Source organism: Callionymus lyra, chromosome 17 (genome assembly GCF_982586985.1).
Source record: "Callionymus lyra chromosome 17, fCalLyr1.hap1.1, whole genome shotgun sequence".
NCBI lineage: Eukaryota > Metazoa > Chordata > Actinopteri > Syngnathiformes > Callionymidae > Callionymus > Callionymus lyra.
The window spans coordinates 21,530,443-21,549,924 of NC_141834.1; the positions used below are offsets into that span (position 1 = coordinate 21,530,443).

General features: G+C 38.6%; 1 protein-coding gene across 1 annotated transcript in view; it reads right to left on the reverse strand.

The window, feature by feature from the left end:
* The window catches only part of LOC148063007 (dynein axonemal heavy chain 11), a 100,293-nt gene extending 81,198 nt beyond the window's left edge, over positions 1-19,095 (reverse strand). The window contains exons 1-26 of the mRNA XM_087812310.1: positions 18,883-19,095; positions 18,089-18,232; positions 17,830-18,023; positions 17,581-17,770; positions 17,410-17,509; positions 17,125-17,336; positions 16,261-16,482; positions 16,012-16,179; positions 15,822-15,938; positions 15,623-15,760; positions 15,440-15,561; positions 13,907-14,102; positions 13,426-13,527; positions 11,897-12,292; positions 10,770-11,102; positions 8,878-9,126; positions 8,651-8,820; positions 7,427-7,649; positions 7,247-7,363; positions 7,077-7,163; positions 5,552-5,710; positions 5,362-5,445; positions 4,367-4,525; positions 4,179-4,301; positions 2,984-3,106; positions 286-510 (exon numbers count right to left, since the gene is read on the reverse strand). Of these exons, the coding sequence (XP_087668436.1) occupies positions 286-510; positions 2,984-3,106; positions 4,179-4,301; positions 4,367-4,525; positions 5,362-5,445; positions 5,552-5,710; positions 7,077-7,163; positions 7,247-7,363; positions 7,427-7,649; positions 8,651-8,820; positions 8,878-9,126; positions 10,770-11,102; positions 11,897-12,292; positions 13,426-13,527; positions 13,907-14,102; positions 15,440-15,561; positions 15,623-15,760; positions 15,822-15,938; positions 16,012-16,179; positions 16,261-16,482; positions 17,125-17,336; positions 17,410-17,509; positions 17,581-17,770; positions 17,830-18,023; positions 18,089-18,232; positions 18,883-19,095 (4,566 nt within the window). The remainder of the gene's footprint in view (positions 1-285; positions 511-2,983; positions 3,107-4,178; positions 4,302-4,366; positions 4,526-5,361; positions 5,446-5,551; positions 5,711-7,076; positions 7,164-7,246; positions 7,364-7,426; positions 7,650-8,650; positions 8,821-8,877; positions 9,127-10,769; positions 11,103-11,896; positions 12,293-13,425; positions 13,528-13,906; positions 14,103-15,439; positions 15,562-15,622; positions 15,761-15,821; positions 15,939-16,011; positions 16,180-16,260; positions 16,483-17,124; positions 17,337-17,409; positions 17,510-17,580; positions 17,771-17,829; positions 18,024-18,088; positions 18,233-18,882) is intronic.
* Between the last annotated feature and the right edge of the window lie 387 nt (positions 19,096-19,482).

Here is a 19,482-nt window from a genome sequence, read left to right on the forward strand (position 1 = left end):
AAATAATTAATTTAATAATTATAATTATTAAAAAACATACATTTAAACATTCAATTTAGAATCCTGAATTCAATTATTCATACAATAATTCCTAATAAACAATAATATTTAAATAAATAAAATGTTGAAAGTTTCTTTCAATATTTGAAATGTTAATAAATGCAATATTGTGACGACACTGATGTACTTCTGTACTTCTGTGTTACTGGTATCACGTTATTCATTTGTGTCATATCTGTGTCAGAAGAATCTCTTCTATTTAGTGACAGCGAGTCTGTTTTTCACCTGAAACTCTGCGTCGATGGCCTGGAATCTGTCGGCGTCGTCCGGCAGCTGCTGGCAGATGTCGTCGCAGCCTTTGAATATTCCCTCCAGGTGAGCCCACGTCCTCTGAACCTCCATCCACACCGTCAGCACCGAGTCTGCCACGGTCAGCTGACTCTGCAGCTCCAGCACTCGACTGAGGAAGTGGTTCACGTGTTTGCTCTGGAAGATGCTTTGAAGCTGCACCTGGAGGACGAACATCTCGCGTTTGTAATCTTTTACTTGATCGAATACAAAAGAATCAAATCATTATTATAATGTTTATTATTATTATCACTATTTTCGTCACCATTATATATGTCTGTTTATCCTTTATATCTCATGTGGCTCTTTTTGTTCCAATTTAAATTCAAATATTCACAGCGTTGTTCATTTTCGTGTTGCCATTAAACTTCCGGCCTCTAGATGGCAGCAGTCACTACGTCCTCCGCAGCTAAAGGAAGAATGATGACTGAGGACGAGAGGATACAGTGAGTCCAGTAGCTATCACAACACCAGAGTCAAGTACTGGACAATACTACACATATATACTTGTTACTACACTATCACAACACCAGAGTCAAGTACTGGACAATACTACACATATATACTTGTTACTACACTATCACAACACCAGAGTCAAGTACTGGACAATACTACACATATATACTTGTTACTACACTATCACAACACCAGAGTCAAGTACTGGACAATACTACATATATATACTTGTTATTACACTATCACAACACCAGAGTCAAGTACTGGACAATACTACACATATATACTTGTTACTACACTATCACAACACCAGAGTCAAGTACTGGACAATACTACACATATATACTTATTACTACACTATTACAACACCAGAGTCAAGTACTGGACAATACTACACATATATACTTGTTACTACACTATTACAACACCTGTGTCAAGTACTGGACAATACTACACATATATACTTGTTACTACACTATCACAACACCAGAGTCAAGTACTGGACAATACTACACATATATACTTGTTACTACACTATCACAACACCAGAGTCAAGTACTGGACAATACTACACATATATACTTGTTACTACACTATCACAACACCAGAGTCAAGTACTGGACAATACTACATATATATACTTGTTATTACACTATCACAACACCAGAGTCAAGTACTGGACAATACTACACATATATACTTGTTACTACACTATCACAACACCAGAGTCAAGTACTGGACAATACTACACATATATACTTATTACTACACTATTACAACACCAGAGTCAAGTACTGGACAATACTACACATATATACTTGTTACTACACTATTACAACACCTGTGTCAAGTACTCGACAATACTACACATATATACTTGTTACTACACTATCACAACACCAGAGTCAAGTACTGGACAATACTACACATATATACTTGTTACTACACTATCACAACACCAGAGTCAAGTACTGGACAATACTACACATATATACTTGTTACTACACTATCACAACACCAGAGTCAAGTACTGGACAATACTACACATATATACGTGTTACTACACTATCACAACAGCAGAGTCAAGTACTGAACAATACTACACATATATACTTGTTACTACACTATCACAACACCAGAGTCAAGTACTCGACATTACTACAAAAATCACAATATATCATATCACTGTATCGAATCAGATTCTTGACCATATGCATCATCACTCGGGTAAGATTTGAGTCTGACTAAAAATAACGTTGATTTAATCAACCAAGATAAGCAAATAAACATATATTGTTAGACTTATGAAGAAAAATACAAAACAGATATTCATACTTGGTTTAGCATCAAATAATCCAAACATAGGATCTCAATGATACTTATATTGATAACAATTTATATTATATATTAATCTAGCTGCTGTGTGTATCATAAACCCTTACAATTATTTAATTGTGTAATTATAGTTCAGTAGTATAGTTTACTTTATTTAATTTGTATATACCAACTTTAAATTATAAGTCACTTATTTTATTTTATTTATTGTATCGTTTTTTCACACCATTAAATAATCCTGTTGTTTTTAAATTACTGGCAATTATGGTTTTTACACTTAATCTTGACGGTAACAGATGGAAAAGATTAAAAATAGCCACTGAATTACAACAAGATCTTAGTCTAATTGTTTATACTGTTAACTTGACAACTCGTGACACTCTAGTCGGTTCATTGATCAGAAGTAAACATGTGTGAAAATGTTCAACATTTAACTTCACATTAAAAGCAAATAGAACTTTCCCTCGTTCCGAACCAAACACAAACAGAATTTCAAACGTCATAAAACTCCTTCACAGCAGTTAAAAAGAAAACAATCAAGGGAACATAAACATCTCCGGCTAATTGAAAGTCTTCAGTCTCCCTCGAGACTCAGAAACACAGGCACTAAAATGGCGTCTAAGTCTTCTAATTGCCGCCGTCTGCAACCCCCGTGTGCATCTGCTGTACAAGCACAGAGAGGCGAGCGGCAACAATGCACCGTGTCTAACAGCAGCCATAAATCTGAGGGCTCAATGGGGGCTCCTCTACCCTCAGTCATGCTGTTAGACAGTCAGTGTGAGGCTCCTCTCTGCATTCTGTGGCCACAATGAGAGCCTCGCTGATGCATGAGCTCTTCACTCACCTGATGATCCTCCAGAGTCTCCACGATGGCCTCGTCACATCTGAACAGTGGCACCGCCGTCTGGTAGTGATCCTCGTACAAGAGTTCCACGGCCGCCCAGGTCTGGCTGATTTCATTCACGACCTGAGAAGAAGAACAAATAAAAATCACTTTCTTTCAAATGTATAGATTTTTAAGCTTTAAAAGAAGCTCATCCTGAGTCTAAGTGTAGAAACGACCTCCGTCTTTACTTTTTAATGATGAGATCTTGGTGTGATTTCAAAGCAAGAATGAATAAAATGGATTATGTGTCACTAAAGAAGATTATTCAAACTATTTAACCAACCAAAGCAGCTAAACATGTGATATCTAATAGCATCATCATTTCATTGATAAGAAAGAAAATCTCCGTCTGTGTCTCATAAAATCAAGTTTACATTTTTAGCAATTAAAATATTTGATCATGTCATCAAAACCCTTTTTAAAATGTCTTATTTTTTACATATTTAACTTCAATAAATGAAGTCATTTCTCTTGTGCGAGCTGATTCACACGCATTCAATTCACCCCTAAAATAAAAATGACAGAACATTACAGTCTGTAAAAGTTAAGGTAAATATCCCACAATTATATTGAAAGATAATAAGAAAATGTTTTGTAAATAGAAGAACAAATGTGGTCTGAAATAATACTGACAGAAGATAAGAAAATGTTTGTATAAATGGGAGATAAATTGTCCCAAATTAAAACTGACAGAACATAAGAAAATGTTTGTATAAATGGGAGATAAATTGTCCCAAATTAAAACTGACAGAGCATAAGAAAATGTTTGTATAAATGGGAAATAAATTGTCCCAAATTAAAACTGACAGAAGATAAGAAAATGTTTGTATAAATGGGAGATACATTGTCCCAAATTAAAACTGACAGAACATAAGAAAATGTTTTTGTAAATGGGAGATAAATTGTCCCAAATTAAAACTGACAGAACATAAGAAAATGTTTCTATAAATGGGAGATAAATTGTCCCAAATTAAAACCGACAGAACATAAGAAAACGTTCTAAAAATCTTCTAAAATGGAAACTCGTTTAAATGTGAATGTTACTTTGATGACATTTCGTAAATGTCTTATTGTTATTTTTGAATATTACCATATAATAATTATTTAAAAACTGTTTTGGTTCCACCTGAGGTGAGGGTCACTGAGGTCAAACCTTCTCTATGCTCATCTCTTTGACTGCTCTGTCGACGACACTGTGAACCTCCTCCTCGTACAGATGCAGCTGCAGTGTCAGAAGGTCGTGGAGGGTGGCGCCGTCAGTCACCGTAAAGTCCATCTGTAAGTCACAAAGCACCCCCGTCAACACCGAGACTCCCTCAAAAGTTTCTCCGGCGTCAGAACCTTGGTGGCTCGCAGCAGCTGCGCCCAGTGTCGCTCCCTCACGGCCGGACTCTGCAGCTGAGCCACGGCTCGCAGCGCCGCCAGCAGGTTCTTCACGTAGACGTCCAGCCCGGAGTACACGTCCCAGGAGCGAGCGTCCTTGTCCAGCCGGCGGATGTCCTGTAAGGGTGGGCGTGATGAGCGTCCGAGGGAGCCGCCACGAGGAGGACCAGCTCTTAGGTCAGTCTGTCAAACTGAGCCTGAGAAACCTGGGTGTTGTATTTGATAAAGACATGTCTCTTGTTCGACACTGAAGAAAACTGACCAGAAACTGTTTCCTTCAACTGAGAAAAATCTCTAAACTTAGGAAAATGTTGTCACAACATGATCTGGATCTTATAATCCATGTGTTTGTTTCTTCTCGTCTGGACTATTGTAACAGTTTGTCTTCATGTCTTAACAAGAAGGATGTGTCTCGTCTGCAGTTGATTCAGAACTCTGCAGCCAGAATTCTAACCCGCTCTAGTAGAAGAACTCACATTTCTCCGATCCTTAAAACTCTTCACTGGCTTCCAGTTTCTTTCAGGATCAACTTTAAAATTCTGGTTCTTACTTTCAGATCTATTCATGGTCAGGTTCCTCCTTACATCACTGATCTGATCCAGCCTTACACCCCAGCTCGGGCTCTGAGGTCTGTGGATCAGAATCTACTTATGGTTCCACGCACACGGCTCAGGACCAGAGGAGAGAAATCTTTTCAGGCTGTTGTTCCTAAGCTTTGGAACGATCTTCTCTCTCTTTGCTCTTGATGGATCTACTGACTCTTTTAAGAAACATCTTAAGACGTTTCTATTTGTTCAGGCTTTTCCTTGAATTTCTGGAACTCCTGTGTTGTTCTCAGTTTTATCTTGATCTTTAAAGTATGTACTTTTTTGAGTATTGTTTTGATTGTTTAAGCGCTTTGTGACCCTGGTCTCGAAAAGCGCTATATAAATAAATATTACTTACTTACTTACCTTCACAAACCTCCTCAACTCTGCGTCCATCTGCTCCACGTTGATCTGTCTCCACCTGGTCTTGGCCCAGTTCTCCACGCTGGCCTGAGGAGATGAAGACACAGAGTCAACAGGACTCTGAGTGACACGATCGATGTCCGCGGCTCGTGGTGACGTTGAGATGCTGCTGCTGATGATGAGGAGGAATCACCTTCAGGAACAGGACCATGTCCCACAGGTCTTTGAGGACCACCACCTCTCTCTTGCAGGACTTCAGGTCCCTGTACTCGGGGATGGAGACGTCGAAGAGCGTCGTGGCCTCCTGGAGCTCCGTCAGCTCCTTCTCGATGTCTTGGATGGCGCCCTCAGACTGAGACACAGAACATTCATGTAAAGGAACATTAAAGCATTAAAAAAGAACATGAAGAAGAATTAAAAAGTGCATCAGTGACGTTGATATTGAAAAGTTGATTCAATAAAACTTTTAACATTTTTTATGGAATTGATTGAATAATGTTTTATTATGATTTAAATAAATAATTTGTTGAAATGTTGAATTTGTTATCATTTTATCATTGGATAAGAAAAATAAACAATGATTTCTTTTTGTGTTTTTACATGAATACAAATTAGATTTTTTTTATTGATATTCTTTTTTTTTTAAGCATTTAATTTTTTTTTTATATAATTCAATTCAATACTTTATGTAATGAACGCTTGAATTAAGTTTGAATCAAATAAAAAACTATTGGAATTCCAATGATTAAAGAATAACATTTCTAAATTGAATATCTATTAATTTGTATTCATTTAAATAAAATATATTTAATATTAATATTAATATTAATATTAATATTAATATTAATATTAATATTAATATTTGAATTGAATTTATATGAATTAAATTGTTCAATATTGAGATTTATTTACAAAAAGTATCTTGGAAATATATTTTTGAACAACTATAACTAGAATATCAAACTCTATTTGTACAAGAAAGATTGTTCATAGAAGACATAGATGTTCTTACAGTGTTCATAGAAGACATAGATGTTCTTACAGCGTTCATAGAAGACATAGATGTTCTTACAGTGTTCATAGAAGACATAGATGTTCTTACAGTGTTCATAGAAGACATAGATGTTCTTACAGCGTTCATAGAAGACAAAGATGTTCTTACAGTGTTCATAGAAGACATAGATGTTCTTACAGTGTTCATAGAAGACATAGATGTTCTTACAGTGTTCATAGAAGACATAGATGTTCTTAGAGTGTTCATAGAAGACATAGATGTTCTTACAGTGTTCATAGAAGACATAGATGTTCTTACAGTGTTCATAGAAGACATAGATGTTCTTACAGTGTTCATAGAAGACATAGATGTTCTTACAGTGTTCATAGAAGACATAGATGTTCTTACAGTGTTCATAGAAGACATAGATGTTCTTACAGTGTTCATAGAAGACATAGATGTTCTTACCGTGTTCATAGAAGACATAGATGTTCTTACAGTGTTCATAGAAGACATAGATGTTCTTACAGTGTTCATAGAAGACATAGATGTTCTTACAGTGTTCATAGAAGACATTGAAACATAGATGTTCTTACAGTGTTCATAGAAGACATAGATGTTCTTACAGTGTTCATAGAAGACATAGATGTTCTTACAGTGTTCATAGAAGACATAGATGTTCTTACAGTGTTCATAGAAGACATTGAAACATAGATGTTCTTACCGTGTTCAGGTCGACGTACGGTTGCCGTGTTGTGAAAGTGAACGGAGCAGCTTTCTTGAACGTGTCCCTGAACTGGTTCTGTTTCACCTGCAGGAGAAAAAAACAGGTTCTTCTAAGGCTGACAACAAAACGAGAAGGTTCGCGGTGGAATGAGAAGGTGCATCAAAGACCTCGAAAGCCACGCAGCGTCTTCTTAGAACCATCACTTCTTCGTTCTGCAGCGGCGCCAACTCGCTCCTCGCTCGCACAGCCAGCTTCTTCAGAGCGCTCCACTGGTCCGGCAGTTCCTGGGAAGAAGATCAGAGACATGTTTCCAAGCTCTCAGGTCAGGAGAGAGAGACGGTCTTCACCTCCAGGTGAGCGTGCACCTGCTCCGGGATCATGACTCTGTAGCCCTGGAGCAGGAGTATCGTGGCCTTCAACGGCTCGAACATCTTGTCCGTCGCCGACTGTCGGTCCCTGACGGCCATCAGGTGAGTCATGACCTCCACCAGACCGTGATGGTCTCCTCCAGCCACGCTCCTGCTCAGACCCTCTGTGGTGCTGCACACAAACTCATGCAGCTCCTCCAGACTGAAGACAAGATGGTATTGAGATCATTGTCTTACCCTCAGTTTTAATGTGTTTTAATGATGAGACACAATAAAACTGATGATACACAATTAATCTTTTCATTTCTATTGGAATCTGATCCTCACATGTATGTTTAGAGGATACTGAAGAGATTAATAATATGTATAAAACATGAATTGATATTTAAAAAAATACCGTTTGACTCTTATATTTATTACATTAATTTATTCCATAATTAGAACTGTACACACCCTGTATATACGTTTGTTCCCTTTTTAAATCAATCATTATTTAAAGTTTTCTTTACGTTTTTTTGTTTGTTTTGGACTGAAAACTATAGAAGTATATCAGTGTCATCAGAATATTGAATTTTCTTTAGTTTTTAAGCATTTCATTGTTCGTTTTGAATAAATTAAATCAATAATTTGAATATGAAAGGGTTGATTTTAATTTTTGCTTCAATATAATTCAATTAAAATCTTCTTTAATTAGTAGCCTTTTACATTTTAAAAATATTGACACCATTATAACAACATTTTAATGAATTAAAAAATATATAGAATTTGGAAAAAGGAAATTGAAATTAAAATATCAAAATGTGTAAAAAAAACATTATTTTGAAAAATTGAAAATCTTTTAATTCGATTATTTAATGAAAACATATTCAAATTTTTACTATGAATTCAATGATGAATTAAAAAATTAAAATTTTCAAAACACTTTGAAAAATGTTGGGGACTGATACTTTCCTAATAACATGTATTTAGTTAAATATGACTTATTATTTAATTAAATACTTGTTTGAGCATATATTTCACACATAATTACGTATAATTTCAGATTAATGTTTTTTTAAACATAGTTTGATTTTCTATTTCCAATAATTTAAGAATAAATAAACATTTGTTAATTGTACCTTTTTTAATGTGATATTAAAATATTGTTACTATTGTATATTTGAAATGAACGCAGTGAGTGTGACACAATAAAAGTCAACGCACCTGTTGGTGACGTATTTCAACAGGTGCTCCTTGAAGAGCCAGCTCCACTTCTTGATGGTGTTCAAGAGACTGACTTTGAAGAGCTTGATGTCCACACGGAACCACCCGTCGAACACAGTGTAATCTTCAAGTGTACAAGTCTTGCAGTAAAGATCTTCGTAGTAATCGATCTGTAGATGAAACCCACATTTTTATTATGCATTTGTTTATTTAATCTGATAACTCACCTGTTCTTTGAAATCCTCCACCGTCGGAGGACTGTCAGGGACCTTGTCGTCCGGGTGAAGGTCCTTCTCCTCTGCTGCGTGACCGTACACCAGGAACTCTCCGAGGAACTTGGCCTGATCCTCCTGCCACAGGTGAGCGTAACACTCGAACACATCCTGGTAATGTGAGGCTTTGTTCAGCACTTTCTCCACTCGCTCCATGATCTCCTTCCTCAGGCTCAACAAGTCCAGCATCTCCTCCATCACGTCCTGCAAGAAACATCAACCAGAATTATTTACCTCAGAGAGAACAGAGCCGTTGTAGATACTTGAGGGAATTTATCACTTTTATAGAACAGAGTAGAACATTATTACCTATAGCAGAGTAATACTTTGGAGACTAGCGGAGTAATACTACAGAGACGGAGTAATACTATGGATTCTAGCTGTGTAATACTTTGGAGACTAGCGGAGTAATACTACATAGACGGAGTAATACTATGGATTCTAGCTGTGTAATACTATGGAGACTAGCGGAGTAATACTATCGATACTAGCTGTGTAATACTATGGAGACTAGCGGAGTAATACTACGGAGACGGAGTAATACTATGGATTCTAGCTGTGTAATACTACGGAGACTAGCGGAGTAATACTATCGATACTAGCTGTGTAATACTACGGAGACTAGCGGAGTAATACTACGGAGACGGAGTAATACTATGGATTCTAGCTGTGTAATACTACGGAGACTAGCGGAGTAATACTACGGAGACGGAGTAATACTATGGATTCTAGCTGTGTAATACTACGGAGACTAGCGGAGTAATACTACGGAGACGGAGTAATACTATGGATTCTAGCTGTGTAATACTACGGAGACTAGCGGAGTAATACTATGGAGACGGAGTAATACTATGGATTCTAGCTGTGTAATACTATGGAGACTAGCAGAGTAATACTATGGATACTAGCTGTGTAATACTATGGATTCTAGCTGTGTAATACTACGGAGACTAGCGGAGTAATACTATGGAGACGGAGTAATACTATGGATTCTAGCTGTGTAATACTATGGAGACTAGCAGAGTAATACTATGGATACTAGCTGTGTAATACTATGGATTCTAGCTGTGTAATACTATGGATTCTAGCTGTGTAATACTACGGAGACTAGCAGAGAAATACTTCGGAGTAACACTACAGAGACCAGTCGACTTATATTACAGAGACTATTTCATCGTGTGCATTTTAACATGAAATGTTTATAAAGAGACAAGAACATATGATTACATTTTGTCATCTGGTTCCACAAATATTTTGAAGGATTCGTCTCTGTGCAGGGAGTTTTCCTCACACTCAATTTTAGGAAACCATGTGTGTGAGTGTATTGCAAAAAAAAACAATGGAAGTATATCAGTCATTACGATATTGAAAGTTTGAATTTAACATTTTGAATTTGTATTTTGTTGTGGTTGTTGTTGTTGTTAATGGAGGCTATGAAATAAAAAATATTTAATATAGAAATTTTACTTTTTAATCTTTTGGAATTAATATATCAAACTGTGTAAAAAAACAAAAAAATAACCAAGAACAGAATCAGATATTTAAATTCCATTTTAAAAAATAACTCCCTTTAATATTAGAAATAATTAAATTCAAATATTATAAAATATTATTATTTTTTAAATACACTGCTGGAAAATACCAACATTTCAAAAGTAAAAGTTTATTTTAAATGTTAAATTCAATTCGTCAATATTCTGACGACACTGATGTACTTCCATATACAACCAACTGTATTCTCGATTATACCCAATGTCATCCAAGATATTTCAAATGCTAAAAAGTGCTCCATGATACAGAAGTAAGTTGAGAACTGGACTGTTAATATAGAACCTGTTTGAACTCACCTGATAAGTGTCAGCGCTGTAGTGCGGCGCCACCCGTTGGATGTACACGGAACTCTTAAAAATATCCCCAACGAGTCCTTCGATGAGCTCGTAGAGTCCGTCTCCTGCGTCTCGGTCCAGCGACGGACTGAACGACAGCCCGGACCCGCTCAGCATCAACTGGGCCTCGAACAAAGGGGGGCGTCCGAGCCGCGACTCCATGTTGTCCATGAAGAACTGGAGGGAGCGTCGGATGTAGCTGAAGAGTCCCTCCAGCACCATCTCGTCCACGTACTCCAGGTACGAGAGCCACGCGTCACAGGCGGGGTCGGCCTGGTAGAGATGCAGGTTCTCCTGGAGAGGATCATGATGTAAGTAAGTAAGTAAGTCATTTTTATTTATATAGTGCTTTTCCAGACCAGGGTCACAAAGCACTTAAACAATCAAAACAATATTCAATAAAGTATATACTTTAAAGATCAAGATAAAACTGATAACACAACAGGAGTTCCAGAAAATCAAGGAAAAGCCTGAACAAATAGAAACGTCTTAAGATGTTTCTTGAAGGAGTCAGTAGATCATCAAACACAGAGAGAGAAGATCGTTCCAAAGCTTAGGAGCAACAGCCTGAACCGTGTTCAGGAACCATCAGTAGATTCTGATCCACAGACCTCAGAGCCCGAGCTGGGGTGTAAGTCTGGATCAGATCACTGATGGAAGGTCTGACCATGAATAGATCTGAAAGTAAGAACCAGAATTTTAAAGTTGATCCTGAAAGAAACTGGAAGCCAGTGAAGAGTTTGAAGGAGAAATGTGAGTTCTTCTACTAGAGCGGCTCAGAATTCTGGCTGCAGAGTTTAGTATGAACTGCAGACGAGACACATCCTTCTTGTTAAGACATGAAAACAAACTGTTACAATAGTCCAGGCGAGAAGAAACAAACGCATGGATTATAAGATCCAGATCATGTTCCGACAACATTTCCCTAAGTTTAGAGATTTTTTTCAGTTGAAGGAAAGAGTTTCTGGTCAGTTTTCTGCAGCTTTGAAAAAGAGACATGTCTTTATCAAATACAACACCCAGGTATCGCTGTGGTTACTAGAGGTGTGTGTGGACCAGAGTGTGGTGATACTTGATTGAAGGAGTACCTGGAGGAGCTCGTGGATGGTCTCTCCGTGCGTCTTTATAGAGCTGTACATTCTGCTGACATGTTCACTGCGGTCGTCCAGCTGGACCAGCGAGCAGCGTTTGCTGTCCTTCCTGCAGAACATGGCCTTCTTGCTCCAGCCCTTCATCAGCGCCTGCATGGCCTCACAGTTGTCCTTGGCTCTGCTCACTCGACGCGTCAGATCGTGGACCGTTTCTCTGGTGGCGCCGATGAAGGCCGAGCAGTCGCCGTCCTGCCAGGTCAGTTCCTCCTCGGCTCTCCGGAGCTGCAGGTCGACGGAGGCCAGTTGAGCTCGGATCAGAGGCAGCTCCACCTCCAGCACCGTCTGCTTCAGCTTGTTGTACCACTGGACCACCAGCTGCAGACTGCTCACGTGCTGAGGGGGGAAATGTTTATTCAAACTTTTGTTTTTAAATCTTAGAAAACATGTTTTGTTGTTTTCCTTCCTTCCCTCAGAAAAATCTGTTTTAATAATTTGATTTATGAATTTCTATACTGAGAAATGTAATTTGTTTTTACTGAATAATTGAATTTAAAATGAATGAAACAAAAGTTATGTTTAGAGTTTGATATTTTAATTCAAATAATTCAAATATAAATGTTCTAAATGTAATGTTTTTTTAATTTGTAGCCTTTTAAATTCAATAAAAAAATGTTTGTATAATAGTGTCACCAGACAATATCAAAGAGTACCGAGATGATCACATGTCAAAGATGGATGGATGGATAAATGAATGGATGGATGGATGGATGAATAAATGGATGAATAAATGGATAAATAAATGGATGGATGGATGGATGGATGGATGGATGGATGGATGGATGGATGGATGGATGGATGGATGGATGGATGGATGGATGGATGGATGGATGGATGGATGGATGGATGGATGGATGGATGGATGGATGGATGGATGGATGGATGGATGGATGGATGGATGGATGGATGGATGGATGGATAGATTGATGGATGAATGAATAAATGGATGAATAAATGGATAAATAAATGGATGGATGCATGGATGCATGGATGGATGGATGGATGGATGGATGGATGGATGGATGGATGGATGGATGGATGGATGGATGGATGGATGGATGGATGGATGGATGGATGGATGGATGGATGGATGGATAGATGGATGGATAAAACTTTATTGACTATTATAACAACATTTTTATAATGGATTAAAAATGCTATGAGTTGAAAAATATTGAATTAAAACTTGTTTATATATATATTTATTTATATAGAAAAACAAAACAATCAGCCTTTTATATACAAAGCATTTAATCGTCCAATAAATATATTTTTCTATGAAATTATTATTGATTTCAATAATAAAAAAATAAAATAAAAAAATCAACCTTTCGTTATAAAAATGTTTGAATTGAATTATTAAATAGAAATGATACATAAATGCTTAAAAAACATTTCACTAATATAATAAAAAGTGTCAATCACTCTTAATATCATCTGATGTCACAGATGTTCTTCCATATTCTAACCTTGGCCAAGAGTCTCCGTCGTTCAAACACCTCCGTGGCGGCAGCAGGAATGTTCCTCTGCAGCGTCTGCATGTACTTGACGTCCTTCAGCACTTCAGTGAGCTGAGGACAAGGATTAAAACACGTTTAACTCTCACGTCTCCGAGGTGAGCACATTACCAAAGGAAGGGCTGCATAATTAATTGCCACTTGTGCAGCAAAGGTTACATTTGAATGCCAGCAGAGCGACATGTCTGTGGACGTCAGCGGCGTGTTTAGAAGAAAGAGTGTGAACTGATTCCGTTAAAGACCAATGTGTGATTTAATGTGACCTATAGAGACCAATTATCCGCCATTTACTTTAGAGCACTTTAACTCCCCGGCTGTTAGATTGTTCTTGAGTCACAACAAGTCATGGGGGAGGTCACAGTACATGAAAGTGAGTTAAAATGTCCTTTTTTTCGACTGAAAAAAACATCTTATGGTGCAGAATTAAACAAACCTTGGGACTGAAGTTGACTGAGATCAAGCCGTGCGAGATGTTTCTCGAGATGAGAGGTCGACTCAAGTTGTCTTCACAGGTTTCCTTCAGGCCGCGACACCATTGGTCGTAAACGTCTTCTTCATATTGGTCCAGGAGGCTCAACATCTCAGCGTACATCTGCTTCACTCTGGTCGTCTCCAGACCTGCTGCTGATCTAGAGGAGCAGAAGATTCAGGGAGAGCAAGCAGGTGGAGACCAATAAAAGGGGGAAAGACCAGAAGAAGAAGGTCTCTAATACTATGTAGACTAGGTGTGTAATACTTTGAAAACTAGCTGTGTAATACTACGGAGACTAACGAAGTAATACTATGGAGACTAGGTGTGTAATACTTCGAAAACTAGCTGTGTAATACTACGGAGACTAGCGGAGTAATACTACAGAGACTAGCGGAGTAATACCATGGAGACTAGATGTGTAATACTTTGGAGACTAGCTGTCTAATTCTACTGATATTAGCGGAGTAATGCTACGGAGACTAAAGTAATAATACTATGGAGACTAGGTGTGTAATACGTTGGAGACTAGTTGTGTAATACTACGGAGACTAGCGGAGTAATACTACGGAGACTAACGGAGTAATACTATGGAGACTAGGTGTGTAATACTTCGGAGACTAGCTGTGTAATACTACGGAGACTAGCGGAGTAATACTACGGAGACTAGCTGTGTAATACTACGGAGACTAACGGAGTAATACTATGGAGACTAGGTGTGTAATACTTCGGAGACTAGCTGTGTAATACTACGGAGACTAGCGGAGTAATACTACGGAGACTAGCTGTGTAATACTACGAAGACTAGCAGAGTGATACTACGGTGACTAGTGGAGTAATACTACAGAGACCCGTCGACTAATACTACAGAGACTAACGGAGTAATACTACGGATACTAGCGGAGAAATACTACGCAGACCAGTCAACTAATACTCCAAAGCCTCACAGAGTAAAACAAAGGACAGTAATACTACGGAGCCTAGTGGAGTAATACTACGAAGCCTTGTGGAGTAATACTACGGAGCCTCAAAAAAAATAAGACTAAGAAGCATGGTGGAGAAATATAAGTGAGCATCGTGGAGTAACACAGAGACCAACAGAGTAATACTTTGGAGCCTCGCAGAGTAATAGTACAGAGACTCAAAGAGCAATACTAGAGAGCATTTGGTGAGTATAAATACAGAGCATTGCAGAGTAATACTGTGGAGACTAGCGGACTAATGCTACAGACCCTTGAGGAGTAATCTTACAGAGACTCCTAGAGTAATACTGCAGAGAGTCACAGAGTATCACTACAGAGCCTTGAATAGTTACACTGTGTAGACTCGCAGTGTAATATTGCAGATCCTTGGGTAGTAACACTAAGGAGACTCGTAAAATAATATGGCGTCACTCGGTTTGAAGAACGCCGACATTATACCAGTCCGTGGAGCCAAACAAAGGCTGGTAACACCTGGACGTGAACACAAAGACCCAGAGGACCAGTAGGAACTCACCCCTGCCACTCAAGCACAAATCTGAAGTTTTCCCAAGGACTTTGAATCCGCTCACGCAGCATCTTTGCCCACTTCAGAGCTCCAGACGTAGGAGCCACGTTCATGCTCCGACTCAGCTCCGTCTGAAAAGCAAACGTTAGGAAAATCTGCATCATGATGTATTAACTTTATCTTAATAACCACCTTATTTAGCTGTGTTTTAAACAACACTTTGCATCTTTCCATCTCCTCAATGAGCATTTGTTGCAGCAGGAGGAAGTTGGGACTGAAGATCTCTTGGATTTTCCTTCTCTTGAGGAAGGTGCCGACAACGGTCAGAAGCTGAAGAGAAGGAAGACGTTTACTTGATCTGATTTTTGATTTCGTGTGAATCCTGCTTCACCTTAAACGCCGATTCCAACCCGGAGCAGTCCTTGAAAGCCATGCACAGAACACTGGCCAGACACACCTCGAAGTCTGTGATCTTGAGCTTGAACTCCCGATACTTCATGTCAAAATCCTGCAGGGAAAGTTAAACAATCTCAATTCAATGTTTTTCTTGTAAGTTTCTTAAATAAATCTGATAGTTTTACCTCAGATTGACAGTCCAGGGGGCTGTGGTCGCATTGCTTGAATATCTGGCAGTGATTGTTAAACTCTTCGTACATCAGCGCCACCTTCTCGCTGTAGAAACGACCCTTCACTCCTCCGAACTCCAGCTTCTCCATCCTCTGATAGTCCACCATTATCTCAAACAGATCCTGCAGAGTCAGCGTCAACTTCCGACAGTTAAAAAAAACAGAAATAAAAACTGAAATTTAAAAAGAACGTTTGGGACGAACCTCCAGCTGCGACAAACGATTGGAGAACTGGTCGAAACGTTTGAAGATCATAGCCGATGGAAAGTTCCAGGGAGAATGATCCGCACGGTTGTTGAGTCTCTCTCTCTGGATCTGATAGTTCCGTCTGACGTTCCTAAAAACCACCATCACCCTCCGAACCATCTCAAGACTTTCCTCTCTGTCCTCTCGGTCCAGGAGGTCAGCCGGGAGGAAGGACGTCGCCTGCAGGACGCACGATTACATTTAAATTAAAGTTAAAACATGATCTAAATTAGTCTAGATCTATTTACCAAACTGTCCGCGACAGGAGTCGAATTGTGATATATTTTAACACATGCAGAAGCTTTGATTGTATTTATTATTTATTATTATTATTATTTGTCCTTTACACATGTTTCTTACAACTTTCCTTGTTTAAATGATTCATTTATAAAGTTACTTTCGTATAAGTTTTTTATTTATATATTTTAGAGCACTTTTTTTCCTATTTCCCCCCAGACTTTCAATTCTATCAATGGGTTTGAGAGTATTTCTTGTCCCTTAGAATCAACTTAAACTGTAATTACAAGGTTTTTTTCTATAGTTTGTTTTTTATTTAATCTTTAATCTTTGAATGCAACATACATGATTGTGTGTGTGTCAAAAAATGAATAAGACTTATTTCTTTTTATTGGTTTGACCGCCAGTCATAGGATTTTCTGTGGCCTCTTTTGAAACTTACTCGACCAGTGAAGTGAAAAACATTTAATAAATGAATCTATCTTGTTAACTAGGATTAGCTTATGATTATATGAAGTAAGTGATGTTTGAAGCCTCTTGAGTGAGAAGAAGCAACATCATGGTGTCAAATAAAACAAGTCTTACTTGTTGGATGAGCAGGTTGAAGAGTTCTTGAAGCAGCACGATGACACGTCCTGGTCTTTGATAAGGTTTGCACTCGGTCCAGATCAGGCAGACGCTTTGAAACAGAGCCGGAGTTAACGTGTCAAAGCAGGCAAGACCTTCCTTTTCCACTTGCGTCAGCTGAGAACGCAGAGGTTGAAGATGGAGGTCGATTTCTTCGGCTTCCTTCAGAGCTTTAAATCCAAACATGACATGTTTTTAAACACCGGGGGAAACTGTTACGTCTAATACCAGTAATTTACTCACCGTCGAGGACGTTGTCAAGTAGCAGGCTGGTCGCTAACTGGTAGCTGCTTTGCATGGATTCCAACATCCCAGACATCTTCTGTACGATTGGACTCTGCAGCTGAGACGACAAATCTGATCCTTGAAACTGTAAAACGAATGCCTTGGATGTGTCGCAGCAGCGGAGCTAACCTGTAGGTGAATATTCTGAATGTTGATCTTCCTGGAGGTCCAGTACTTCAGCTCCGCATCTGGACCCGGATTGGTGCCCGTCAATAGTATTTCTGAAGAGTCCTCCCGCAGAATGTTGTGGATCAGATTGGTCCAGCTGATCACGTAGGTCTCAATGGTGTGAGCAAGAGTCCGGTCGTAGCTTTCAAACCTGCGATTAAAGAAGGGTTTTAATCTTCATGTGACCTTTGAGAGGAACATGTTCCTTACCTCAGGTCGTAGCTGGACATGTGACCCATCAAGTCCGTCACCGTCGGCAACGGGAGAAAGAATTTCCCCGAGATCCGTCCTCGCACGACTGACGTTTTATTACACAAGCTCTCGGTGTTACGGATGAGGTCCTCACACAGCGAGGACGGCCACATGTGATGGTTCACGTCAGCGGAGAGTAACGGGGCGCACACCTGAAGAATACAATCGTATCAGTCGAAGATCGATGTCATGAGCCTCGATCAGATCAAACGTTTACGTTCTCAAGCGTCGACGTCAACTGCAGGAGCGGCGCCGGAGATAAAACACCGAAGATCAGGAGCTGTGAGCAGTTCTCAGGAGTGACGGGGACACATGTCCTCTTCTGGACGAACAGCTGCTTGTGCGGATGAACTGTTGACGCCTGGATTTCAAAGCGTAAACAAGATTAACAGTTAACAAACTGTAACAAGATGGGCTGTAGACCTTTGAAAATGGTATAGGTTAGGTTAGGTAGAACTTTATTGATCCCTCGCGAGGTCTCCTTCGGCAAATTGTTTTTTTTCCAATTATCCACAGCAAATACAGCAGTTTTTCATAAAAAACAATCAAAATAAAATAAGAACAAAGAGAAAGAACAAGATGATACAATCTAAGTCTAAAAGAGTATTTAAAAGTAAATGCCAGTTTAAAAGGCAAAAACAACACTCACTTGTTTGTTTTCATTGCAAAAATAATCGTTAGCTTTAGAGCTACATTATAAATTATTACATATATATTACATTAAAAAAAACGTTACTACTTAAAAAAGTACATATTTGTTTTTACACATTGAAATAAAACGACAGAATTAAATGATACGTCATAAAACGTATCGAGCTAACTAAATCAAGCTAACATGCTAATAAGTGTTTGCTAGTTTACAAACATTTATAAAGGCCATTTTTCAAGTGGGAAACGTGATTTAAGACATGTATTATAATGGTGGAATGATTTTTGATTTAGTTTAGGTCATTTTAAGGCATTTGAAACGTCAATATTTCCACAAATCTCTGTCAGAAGTTCCAAACATACCTGCATGCTAGCGACCACAGCTCTGTTAGCCACAGCGAAGAACATGACATGGTTCTGGTCCAGGAAGTTCCTCAGGTGAGTCTGGAAGTCTTCAGAGGATGAACTTTTCTCCCACGTTTGTGTTCGCAGAGAAAGAAAAGAACAAACTTTCCCTTCGATGAACTTCACTCTGACGTCATCGAGGAACGAAGGTTCGCTCTCCTCGTCAGACATGATTCTTTTTTTCTCCTGAAAAATGTCTTTAAGTTGAGGATTAATGAAACTAAAACATGTCTTCTTGTCTGGAGTTTGTTTCCAGATCCTGGTCCTCTCCGGGAATAGTTGGAGCGTTGCTTAGCAACAACAAACATCCTAAATCACTGCGGCGTCTGTATGTTAAACATCTTTACATCAGGTGTGAAACTAACGTTTATTACAGTCTCGCTTATAACAAAGGATTGTTTATAAAAGGATCGATTCGTTTAGGAAAAATAAATACACAAGTTAATGTTAAAATGCACTCGAATGGAGACTTTATTATTTTTTTCTTTTTTAATTAAAGCTTTCTTGTCATAAACGTGTCCTTCATTGCAAATGTATTTTAACTTTTAGATTCTAATA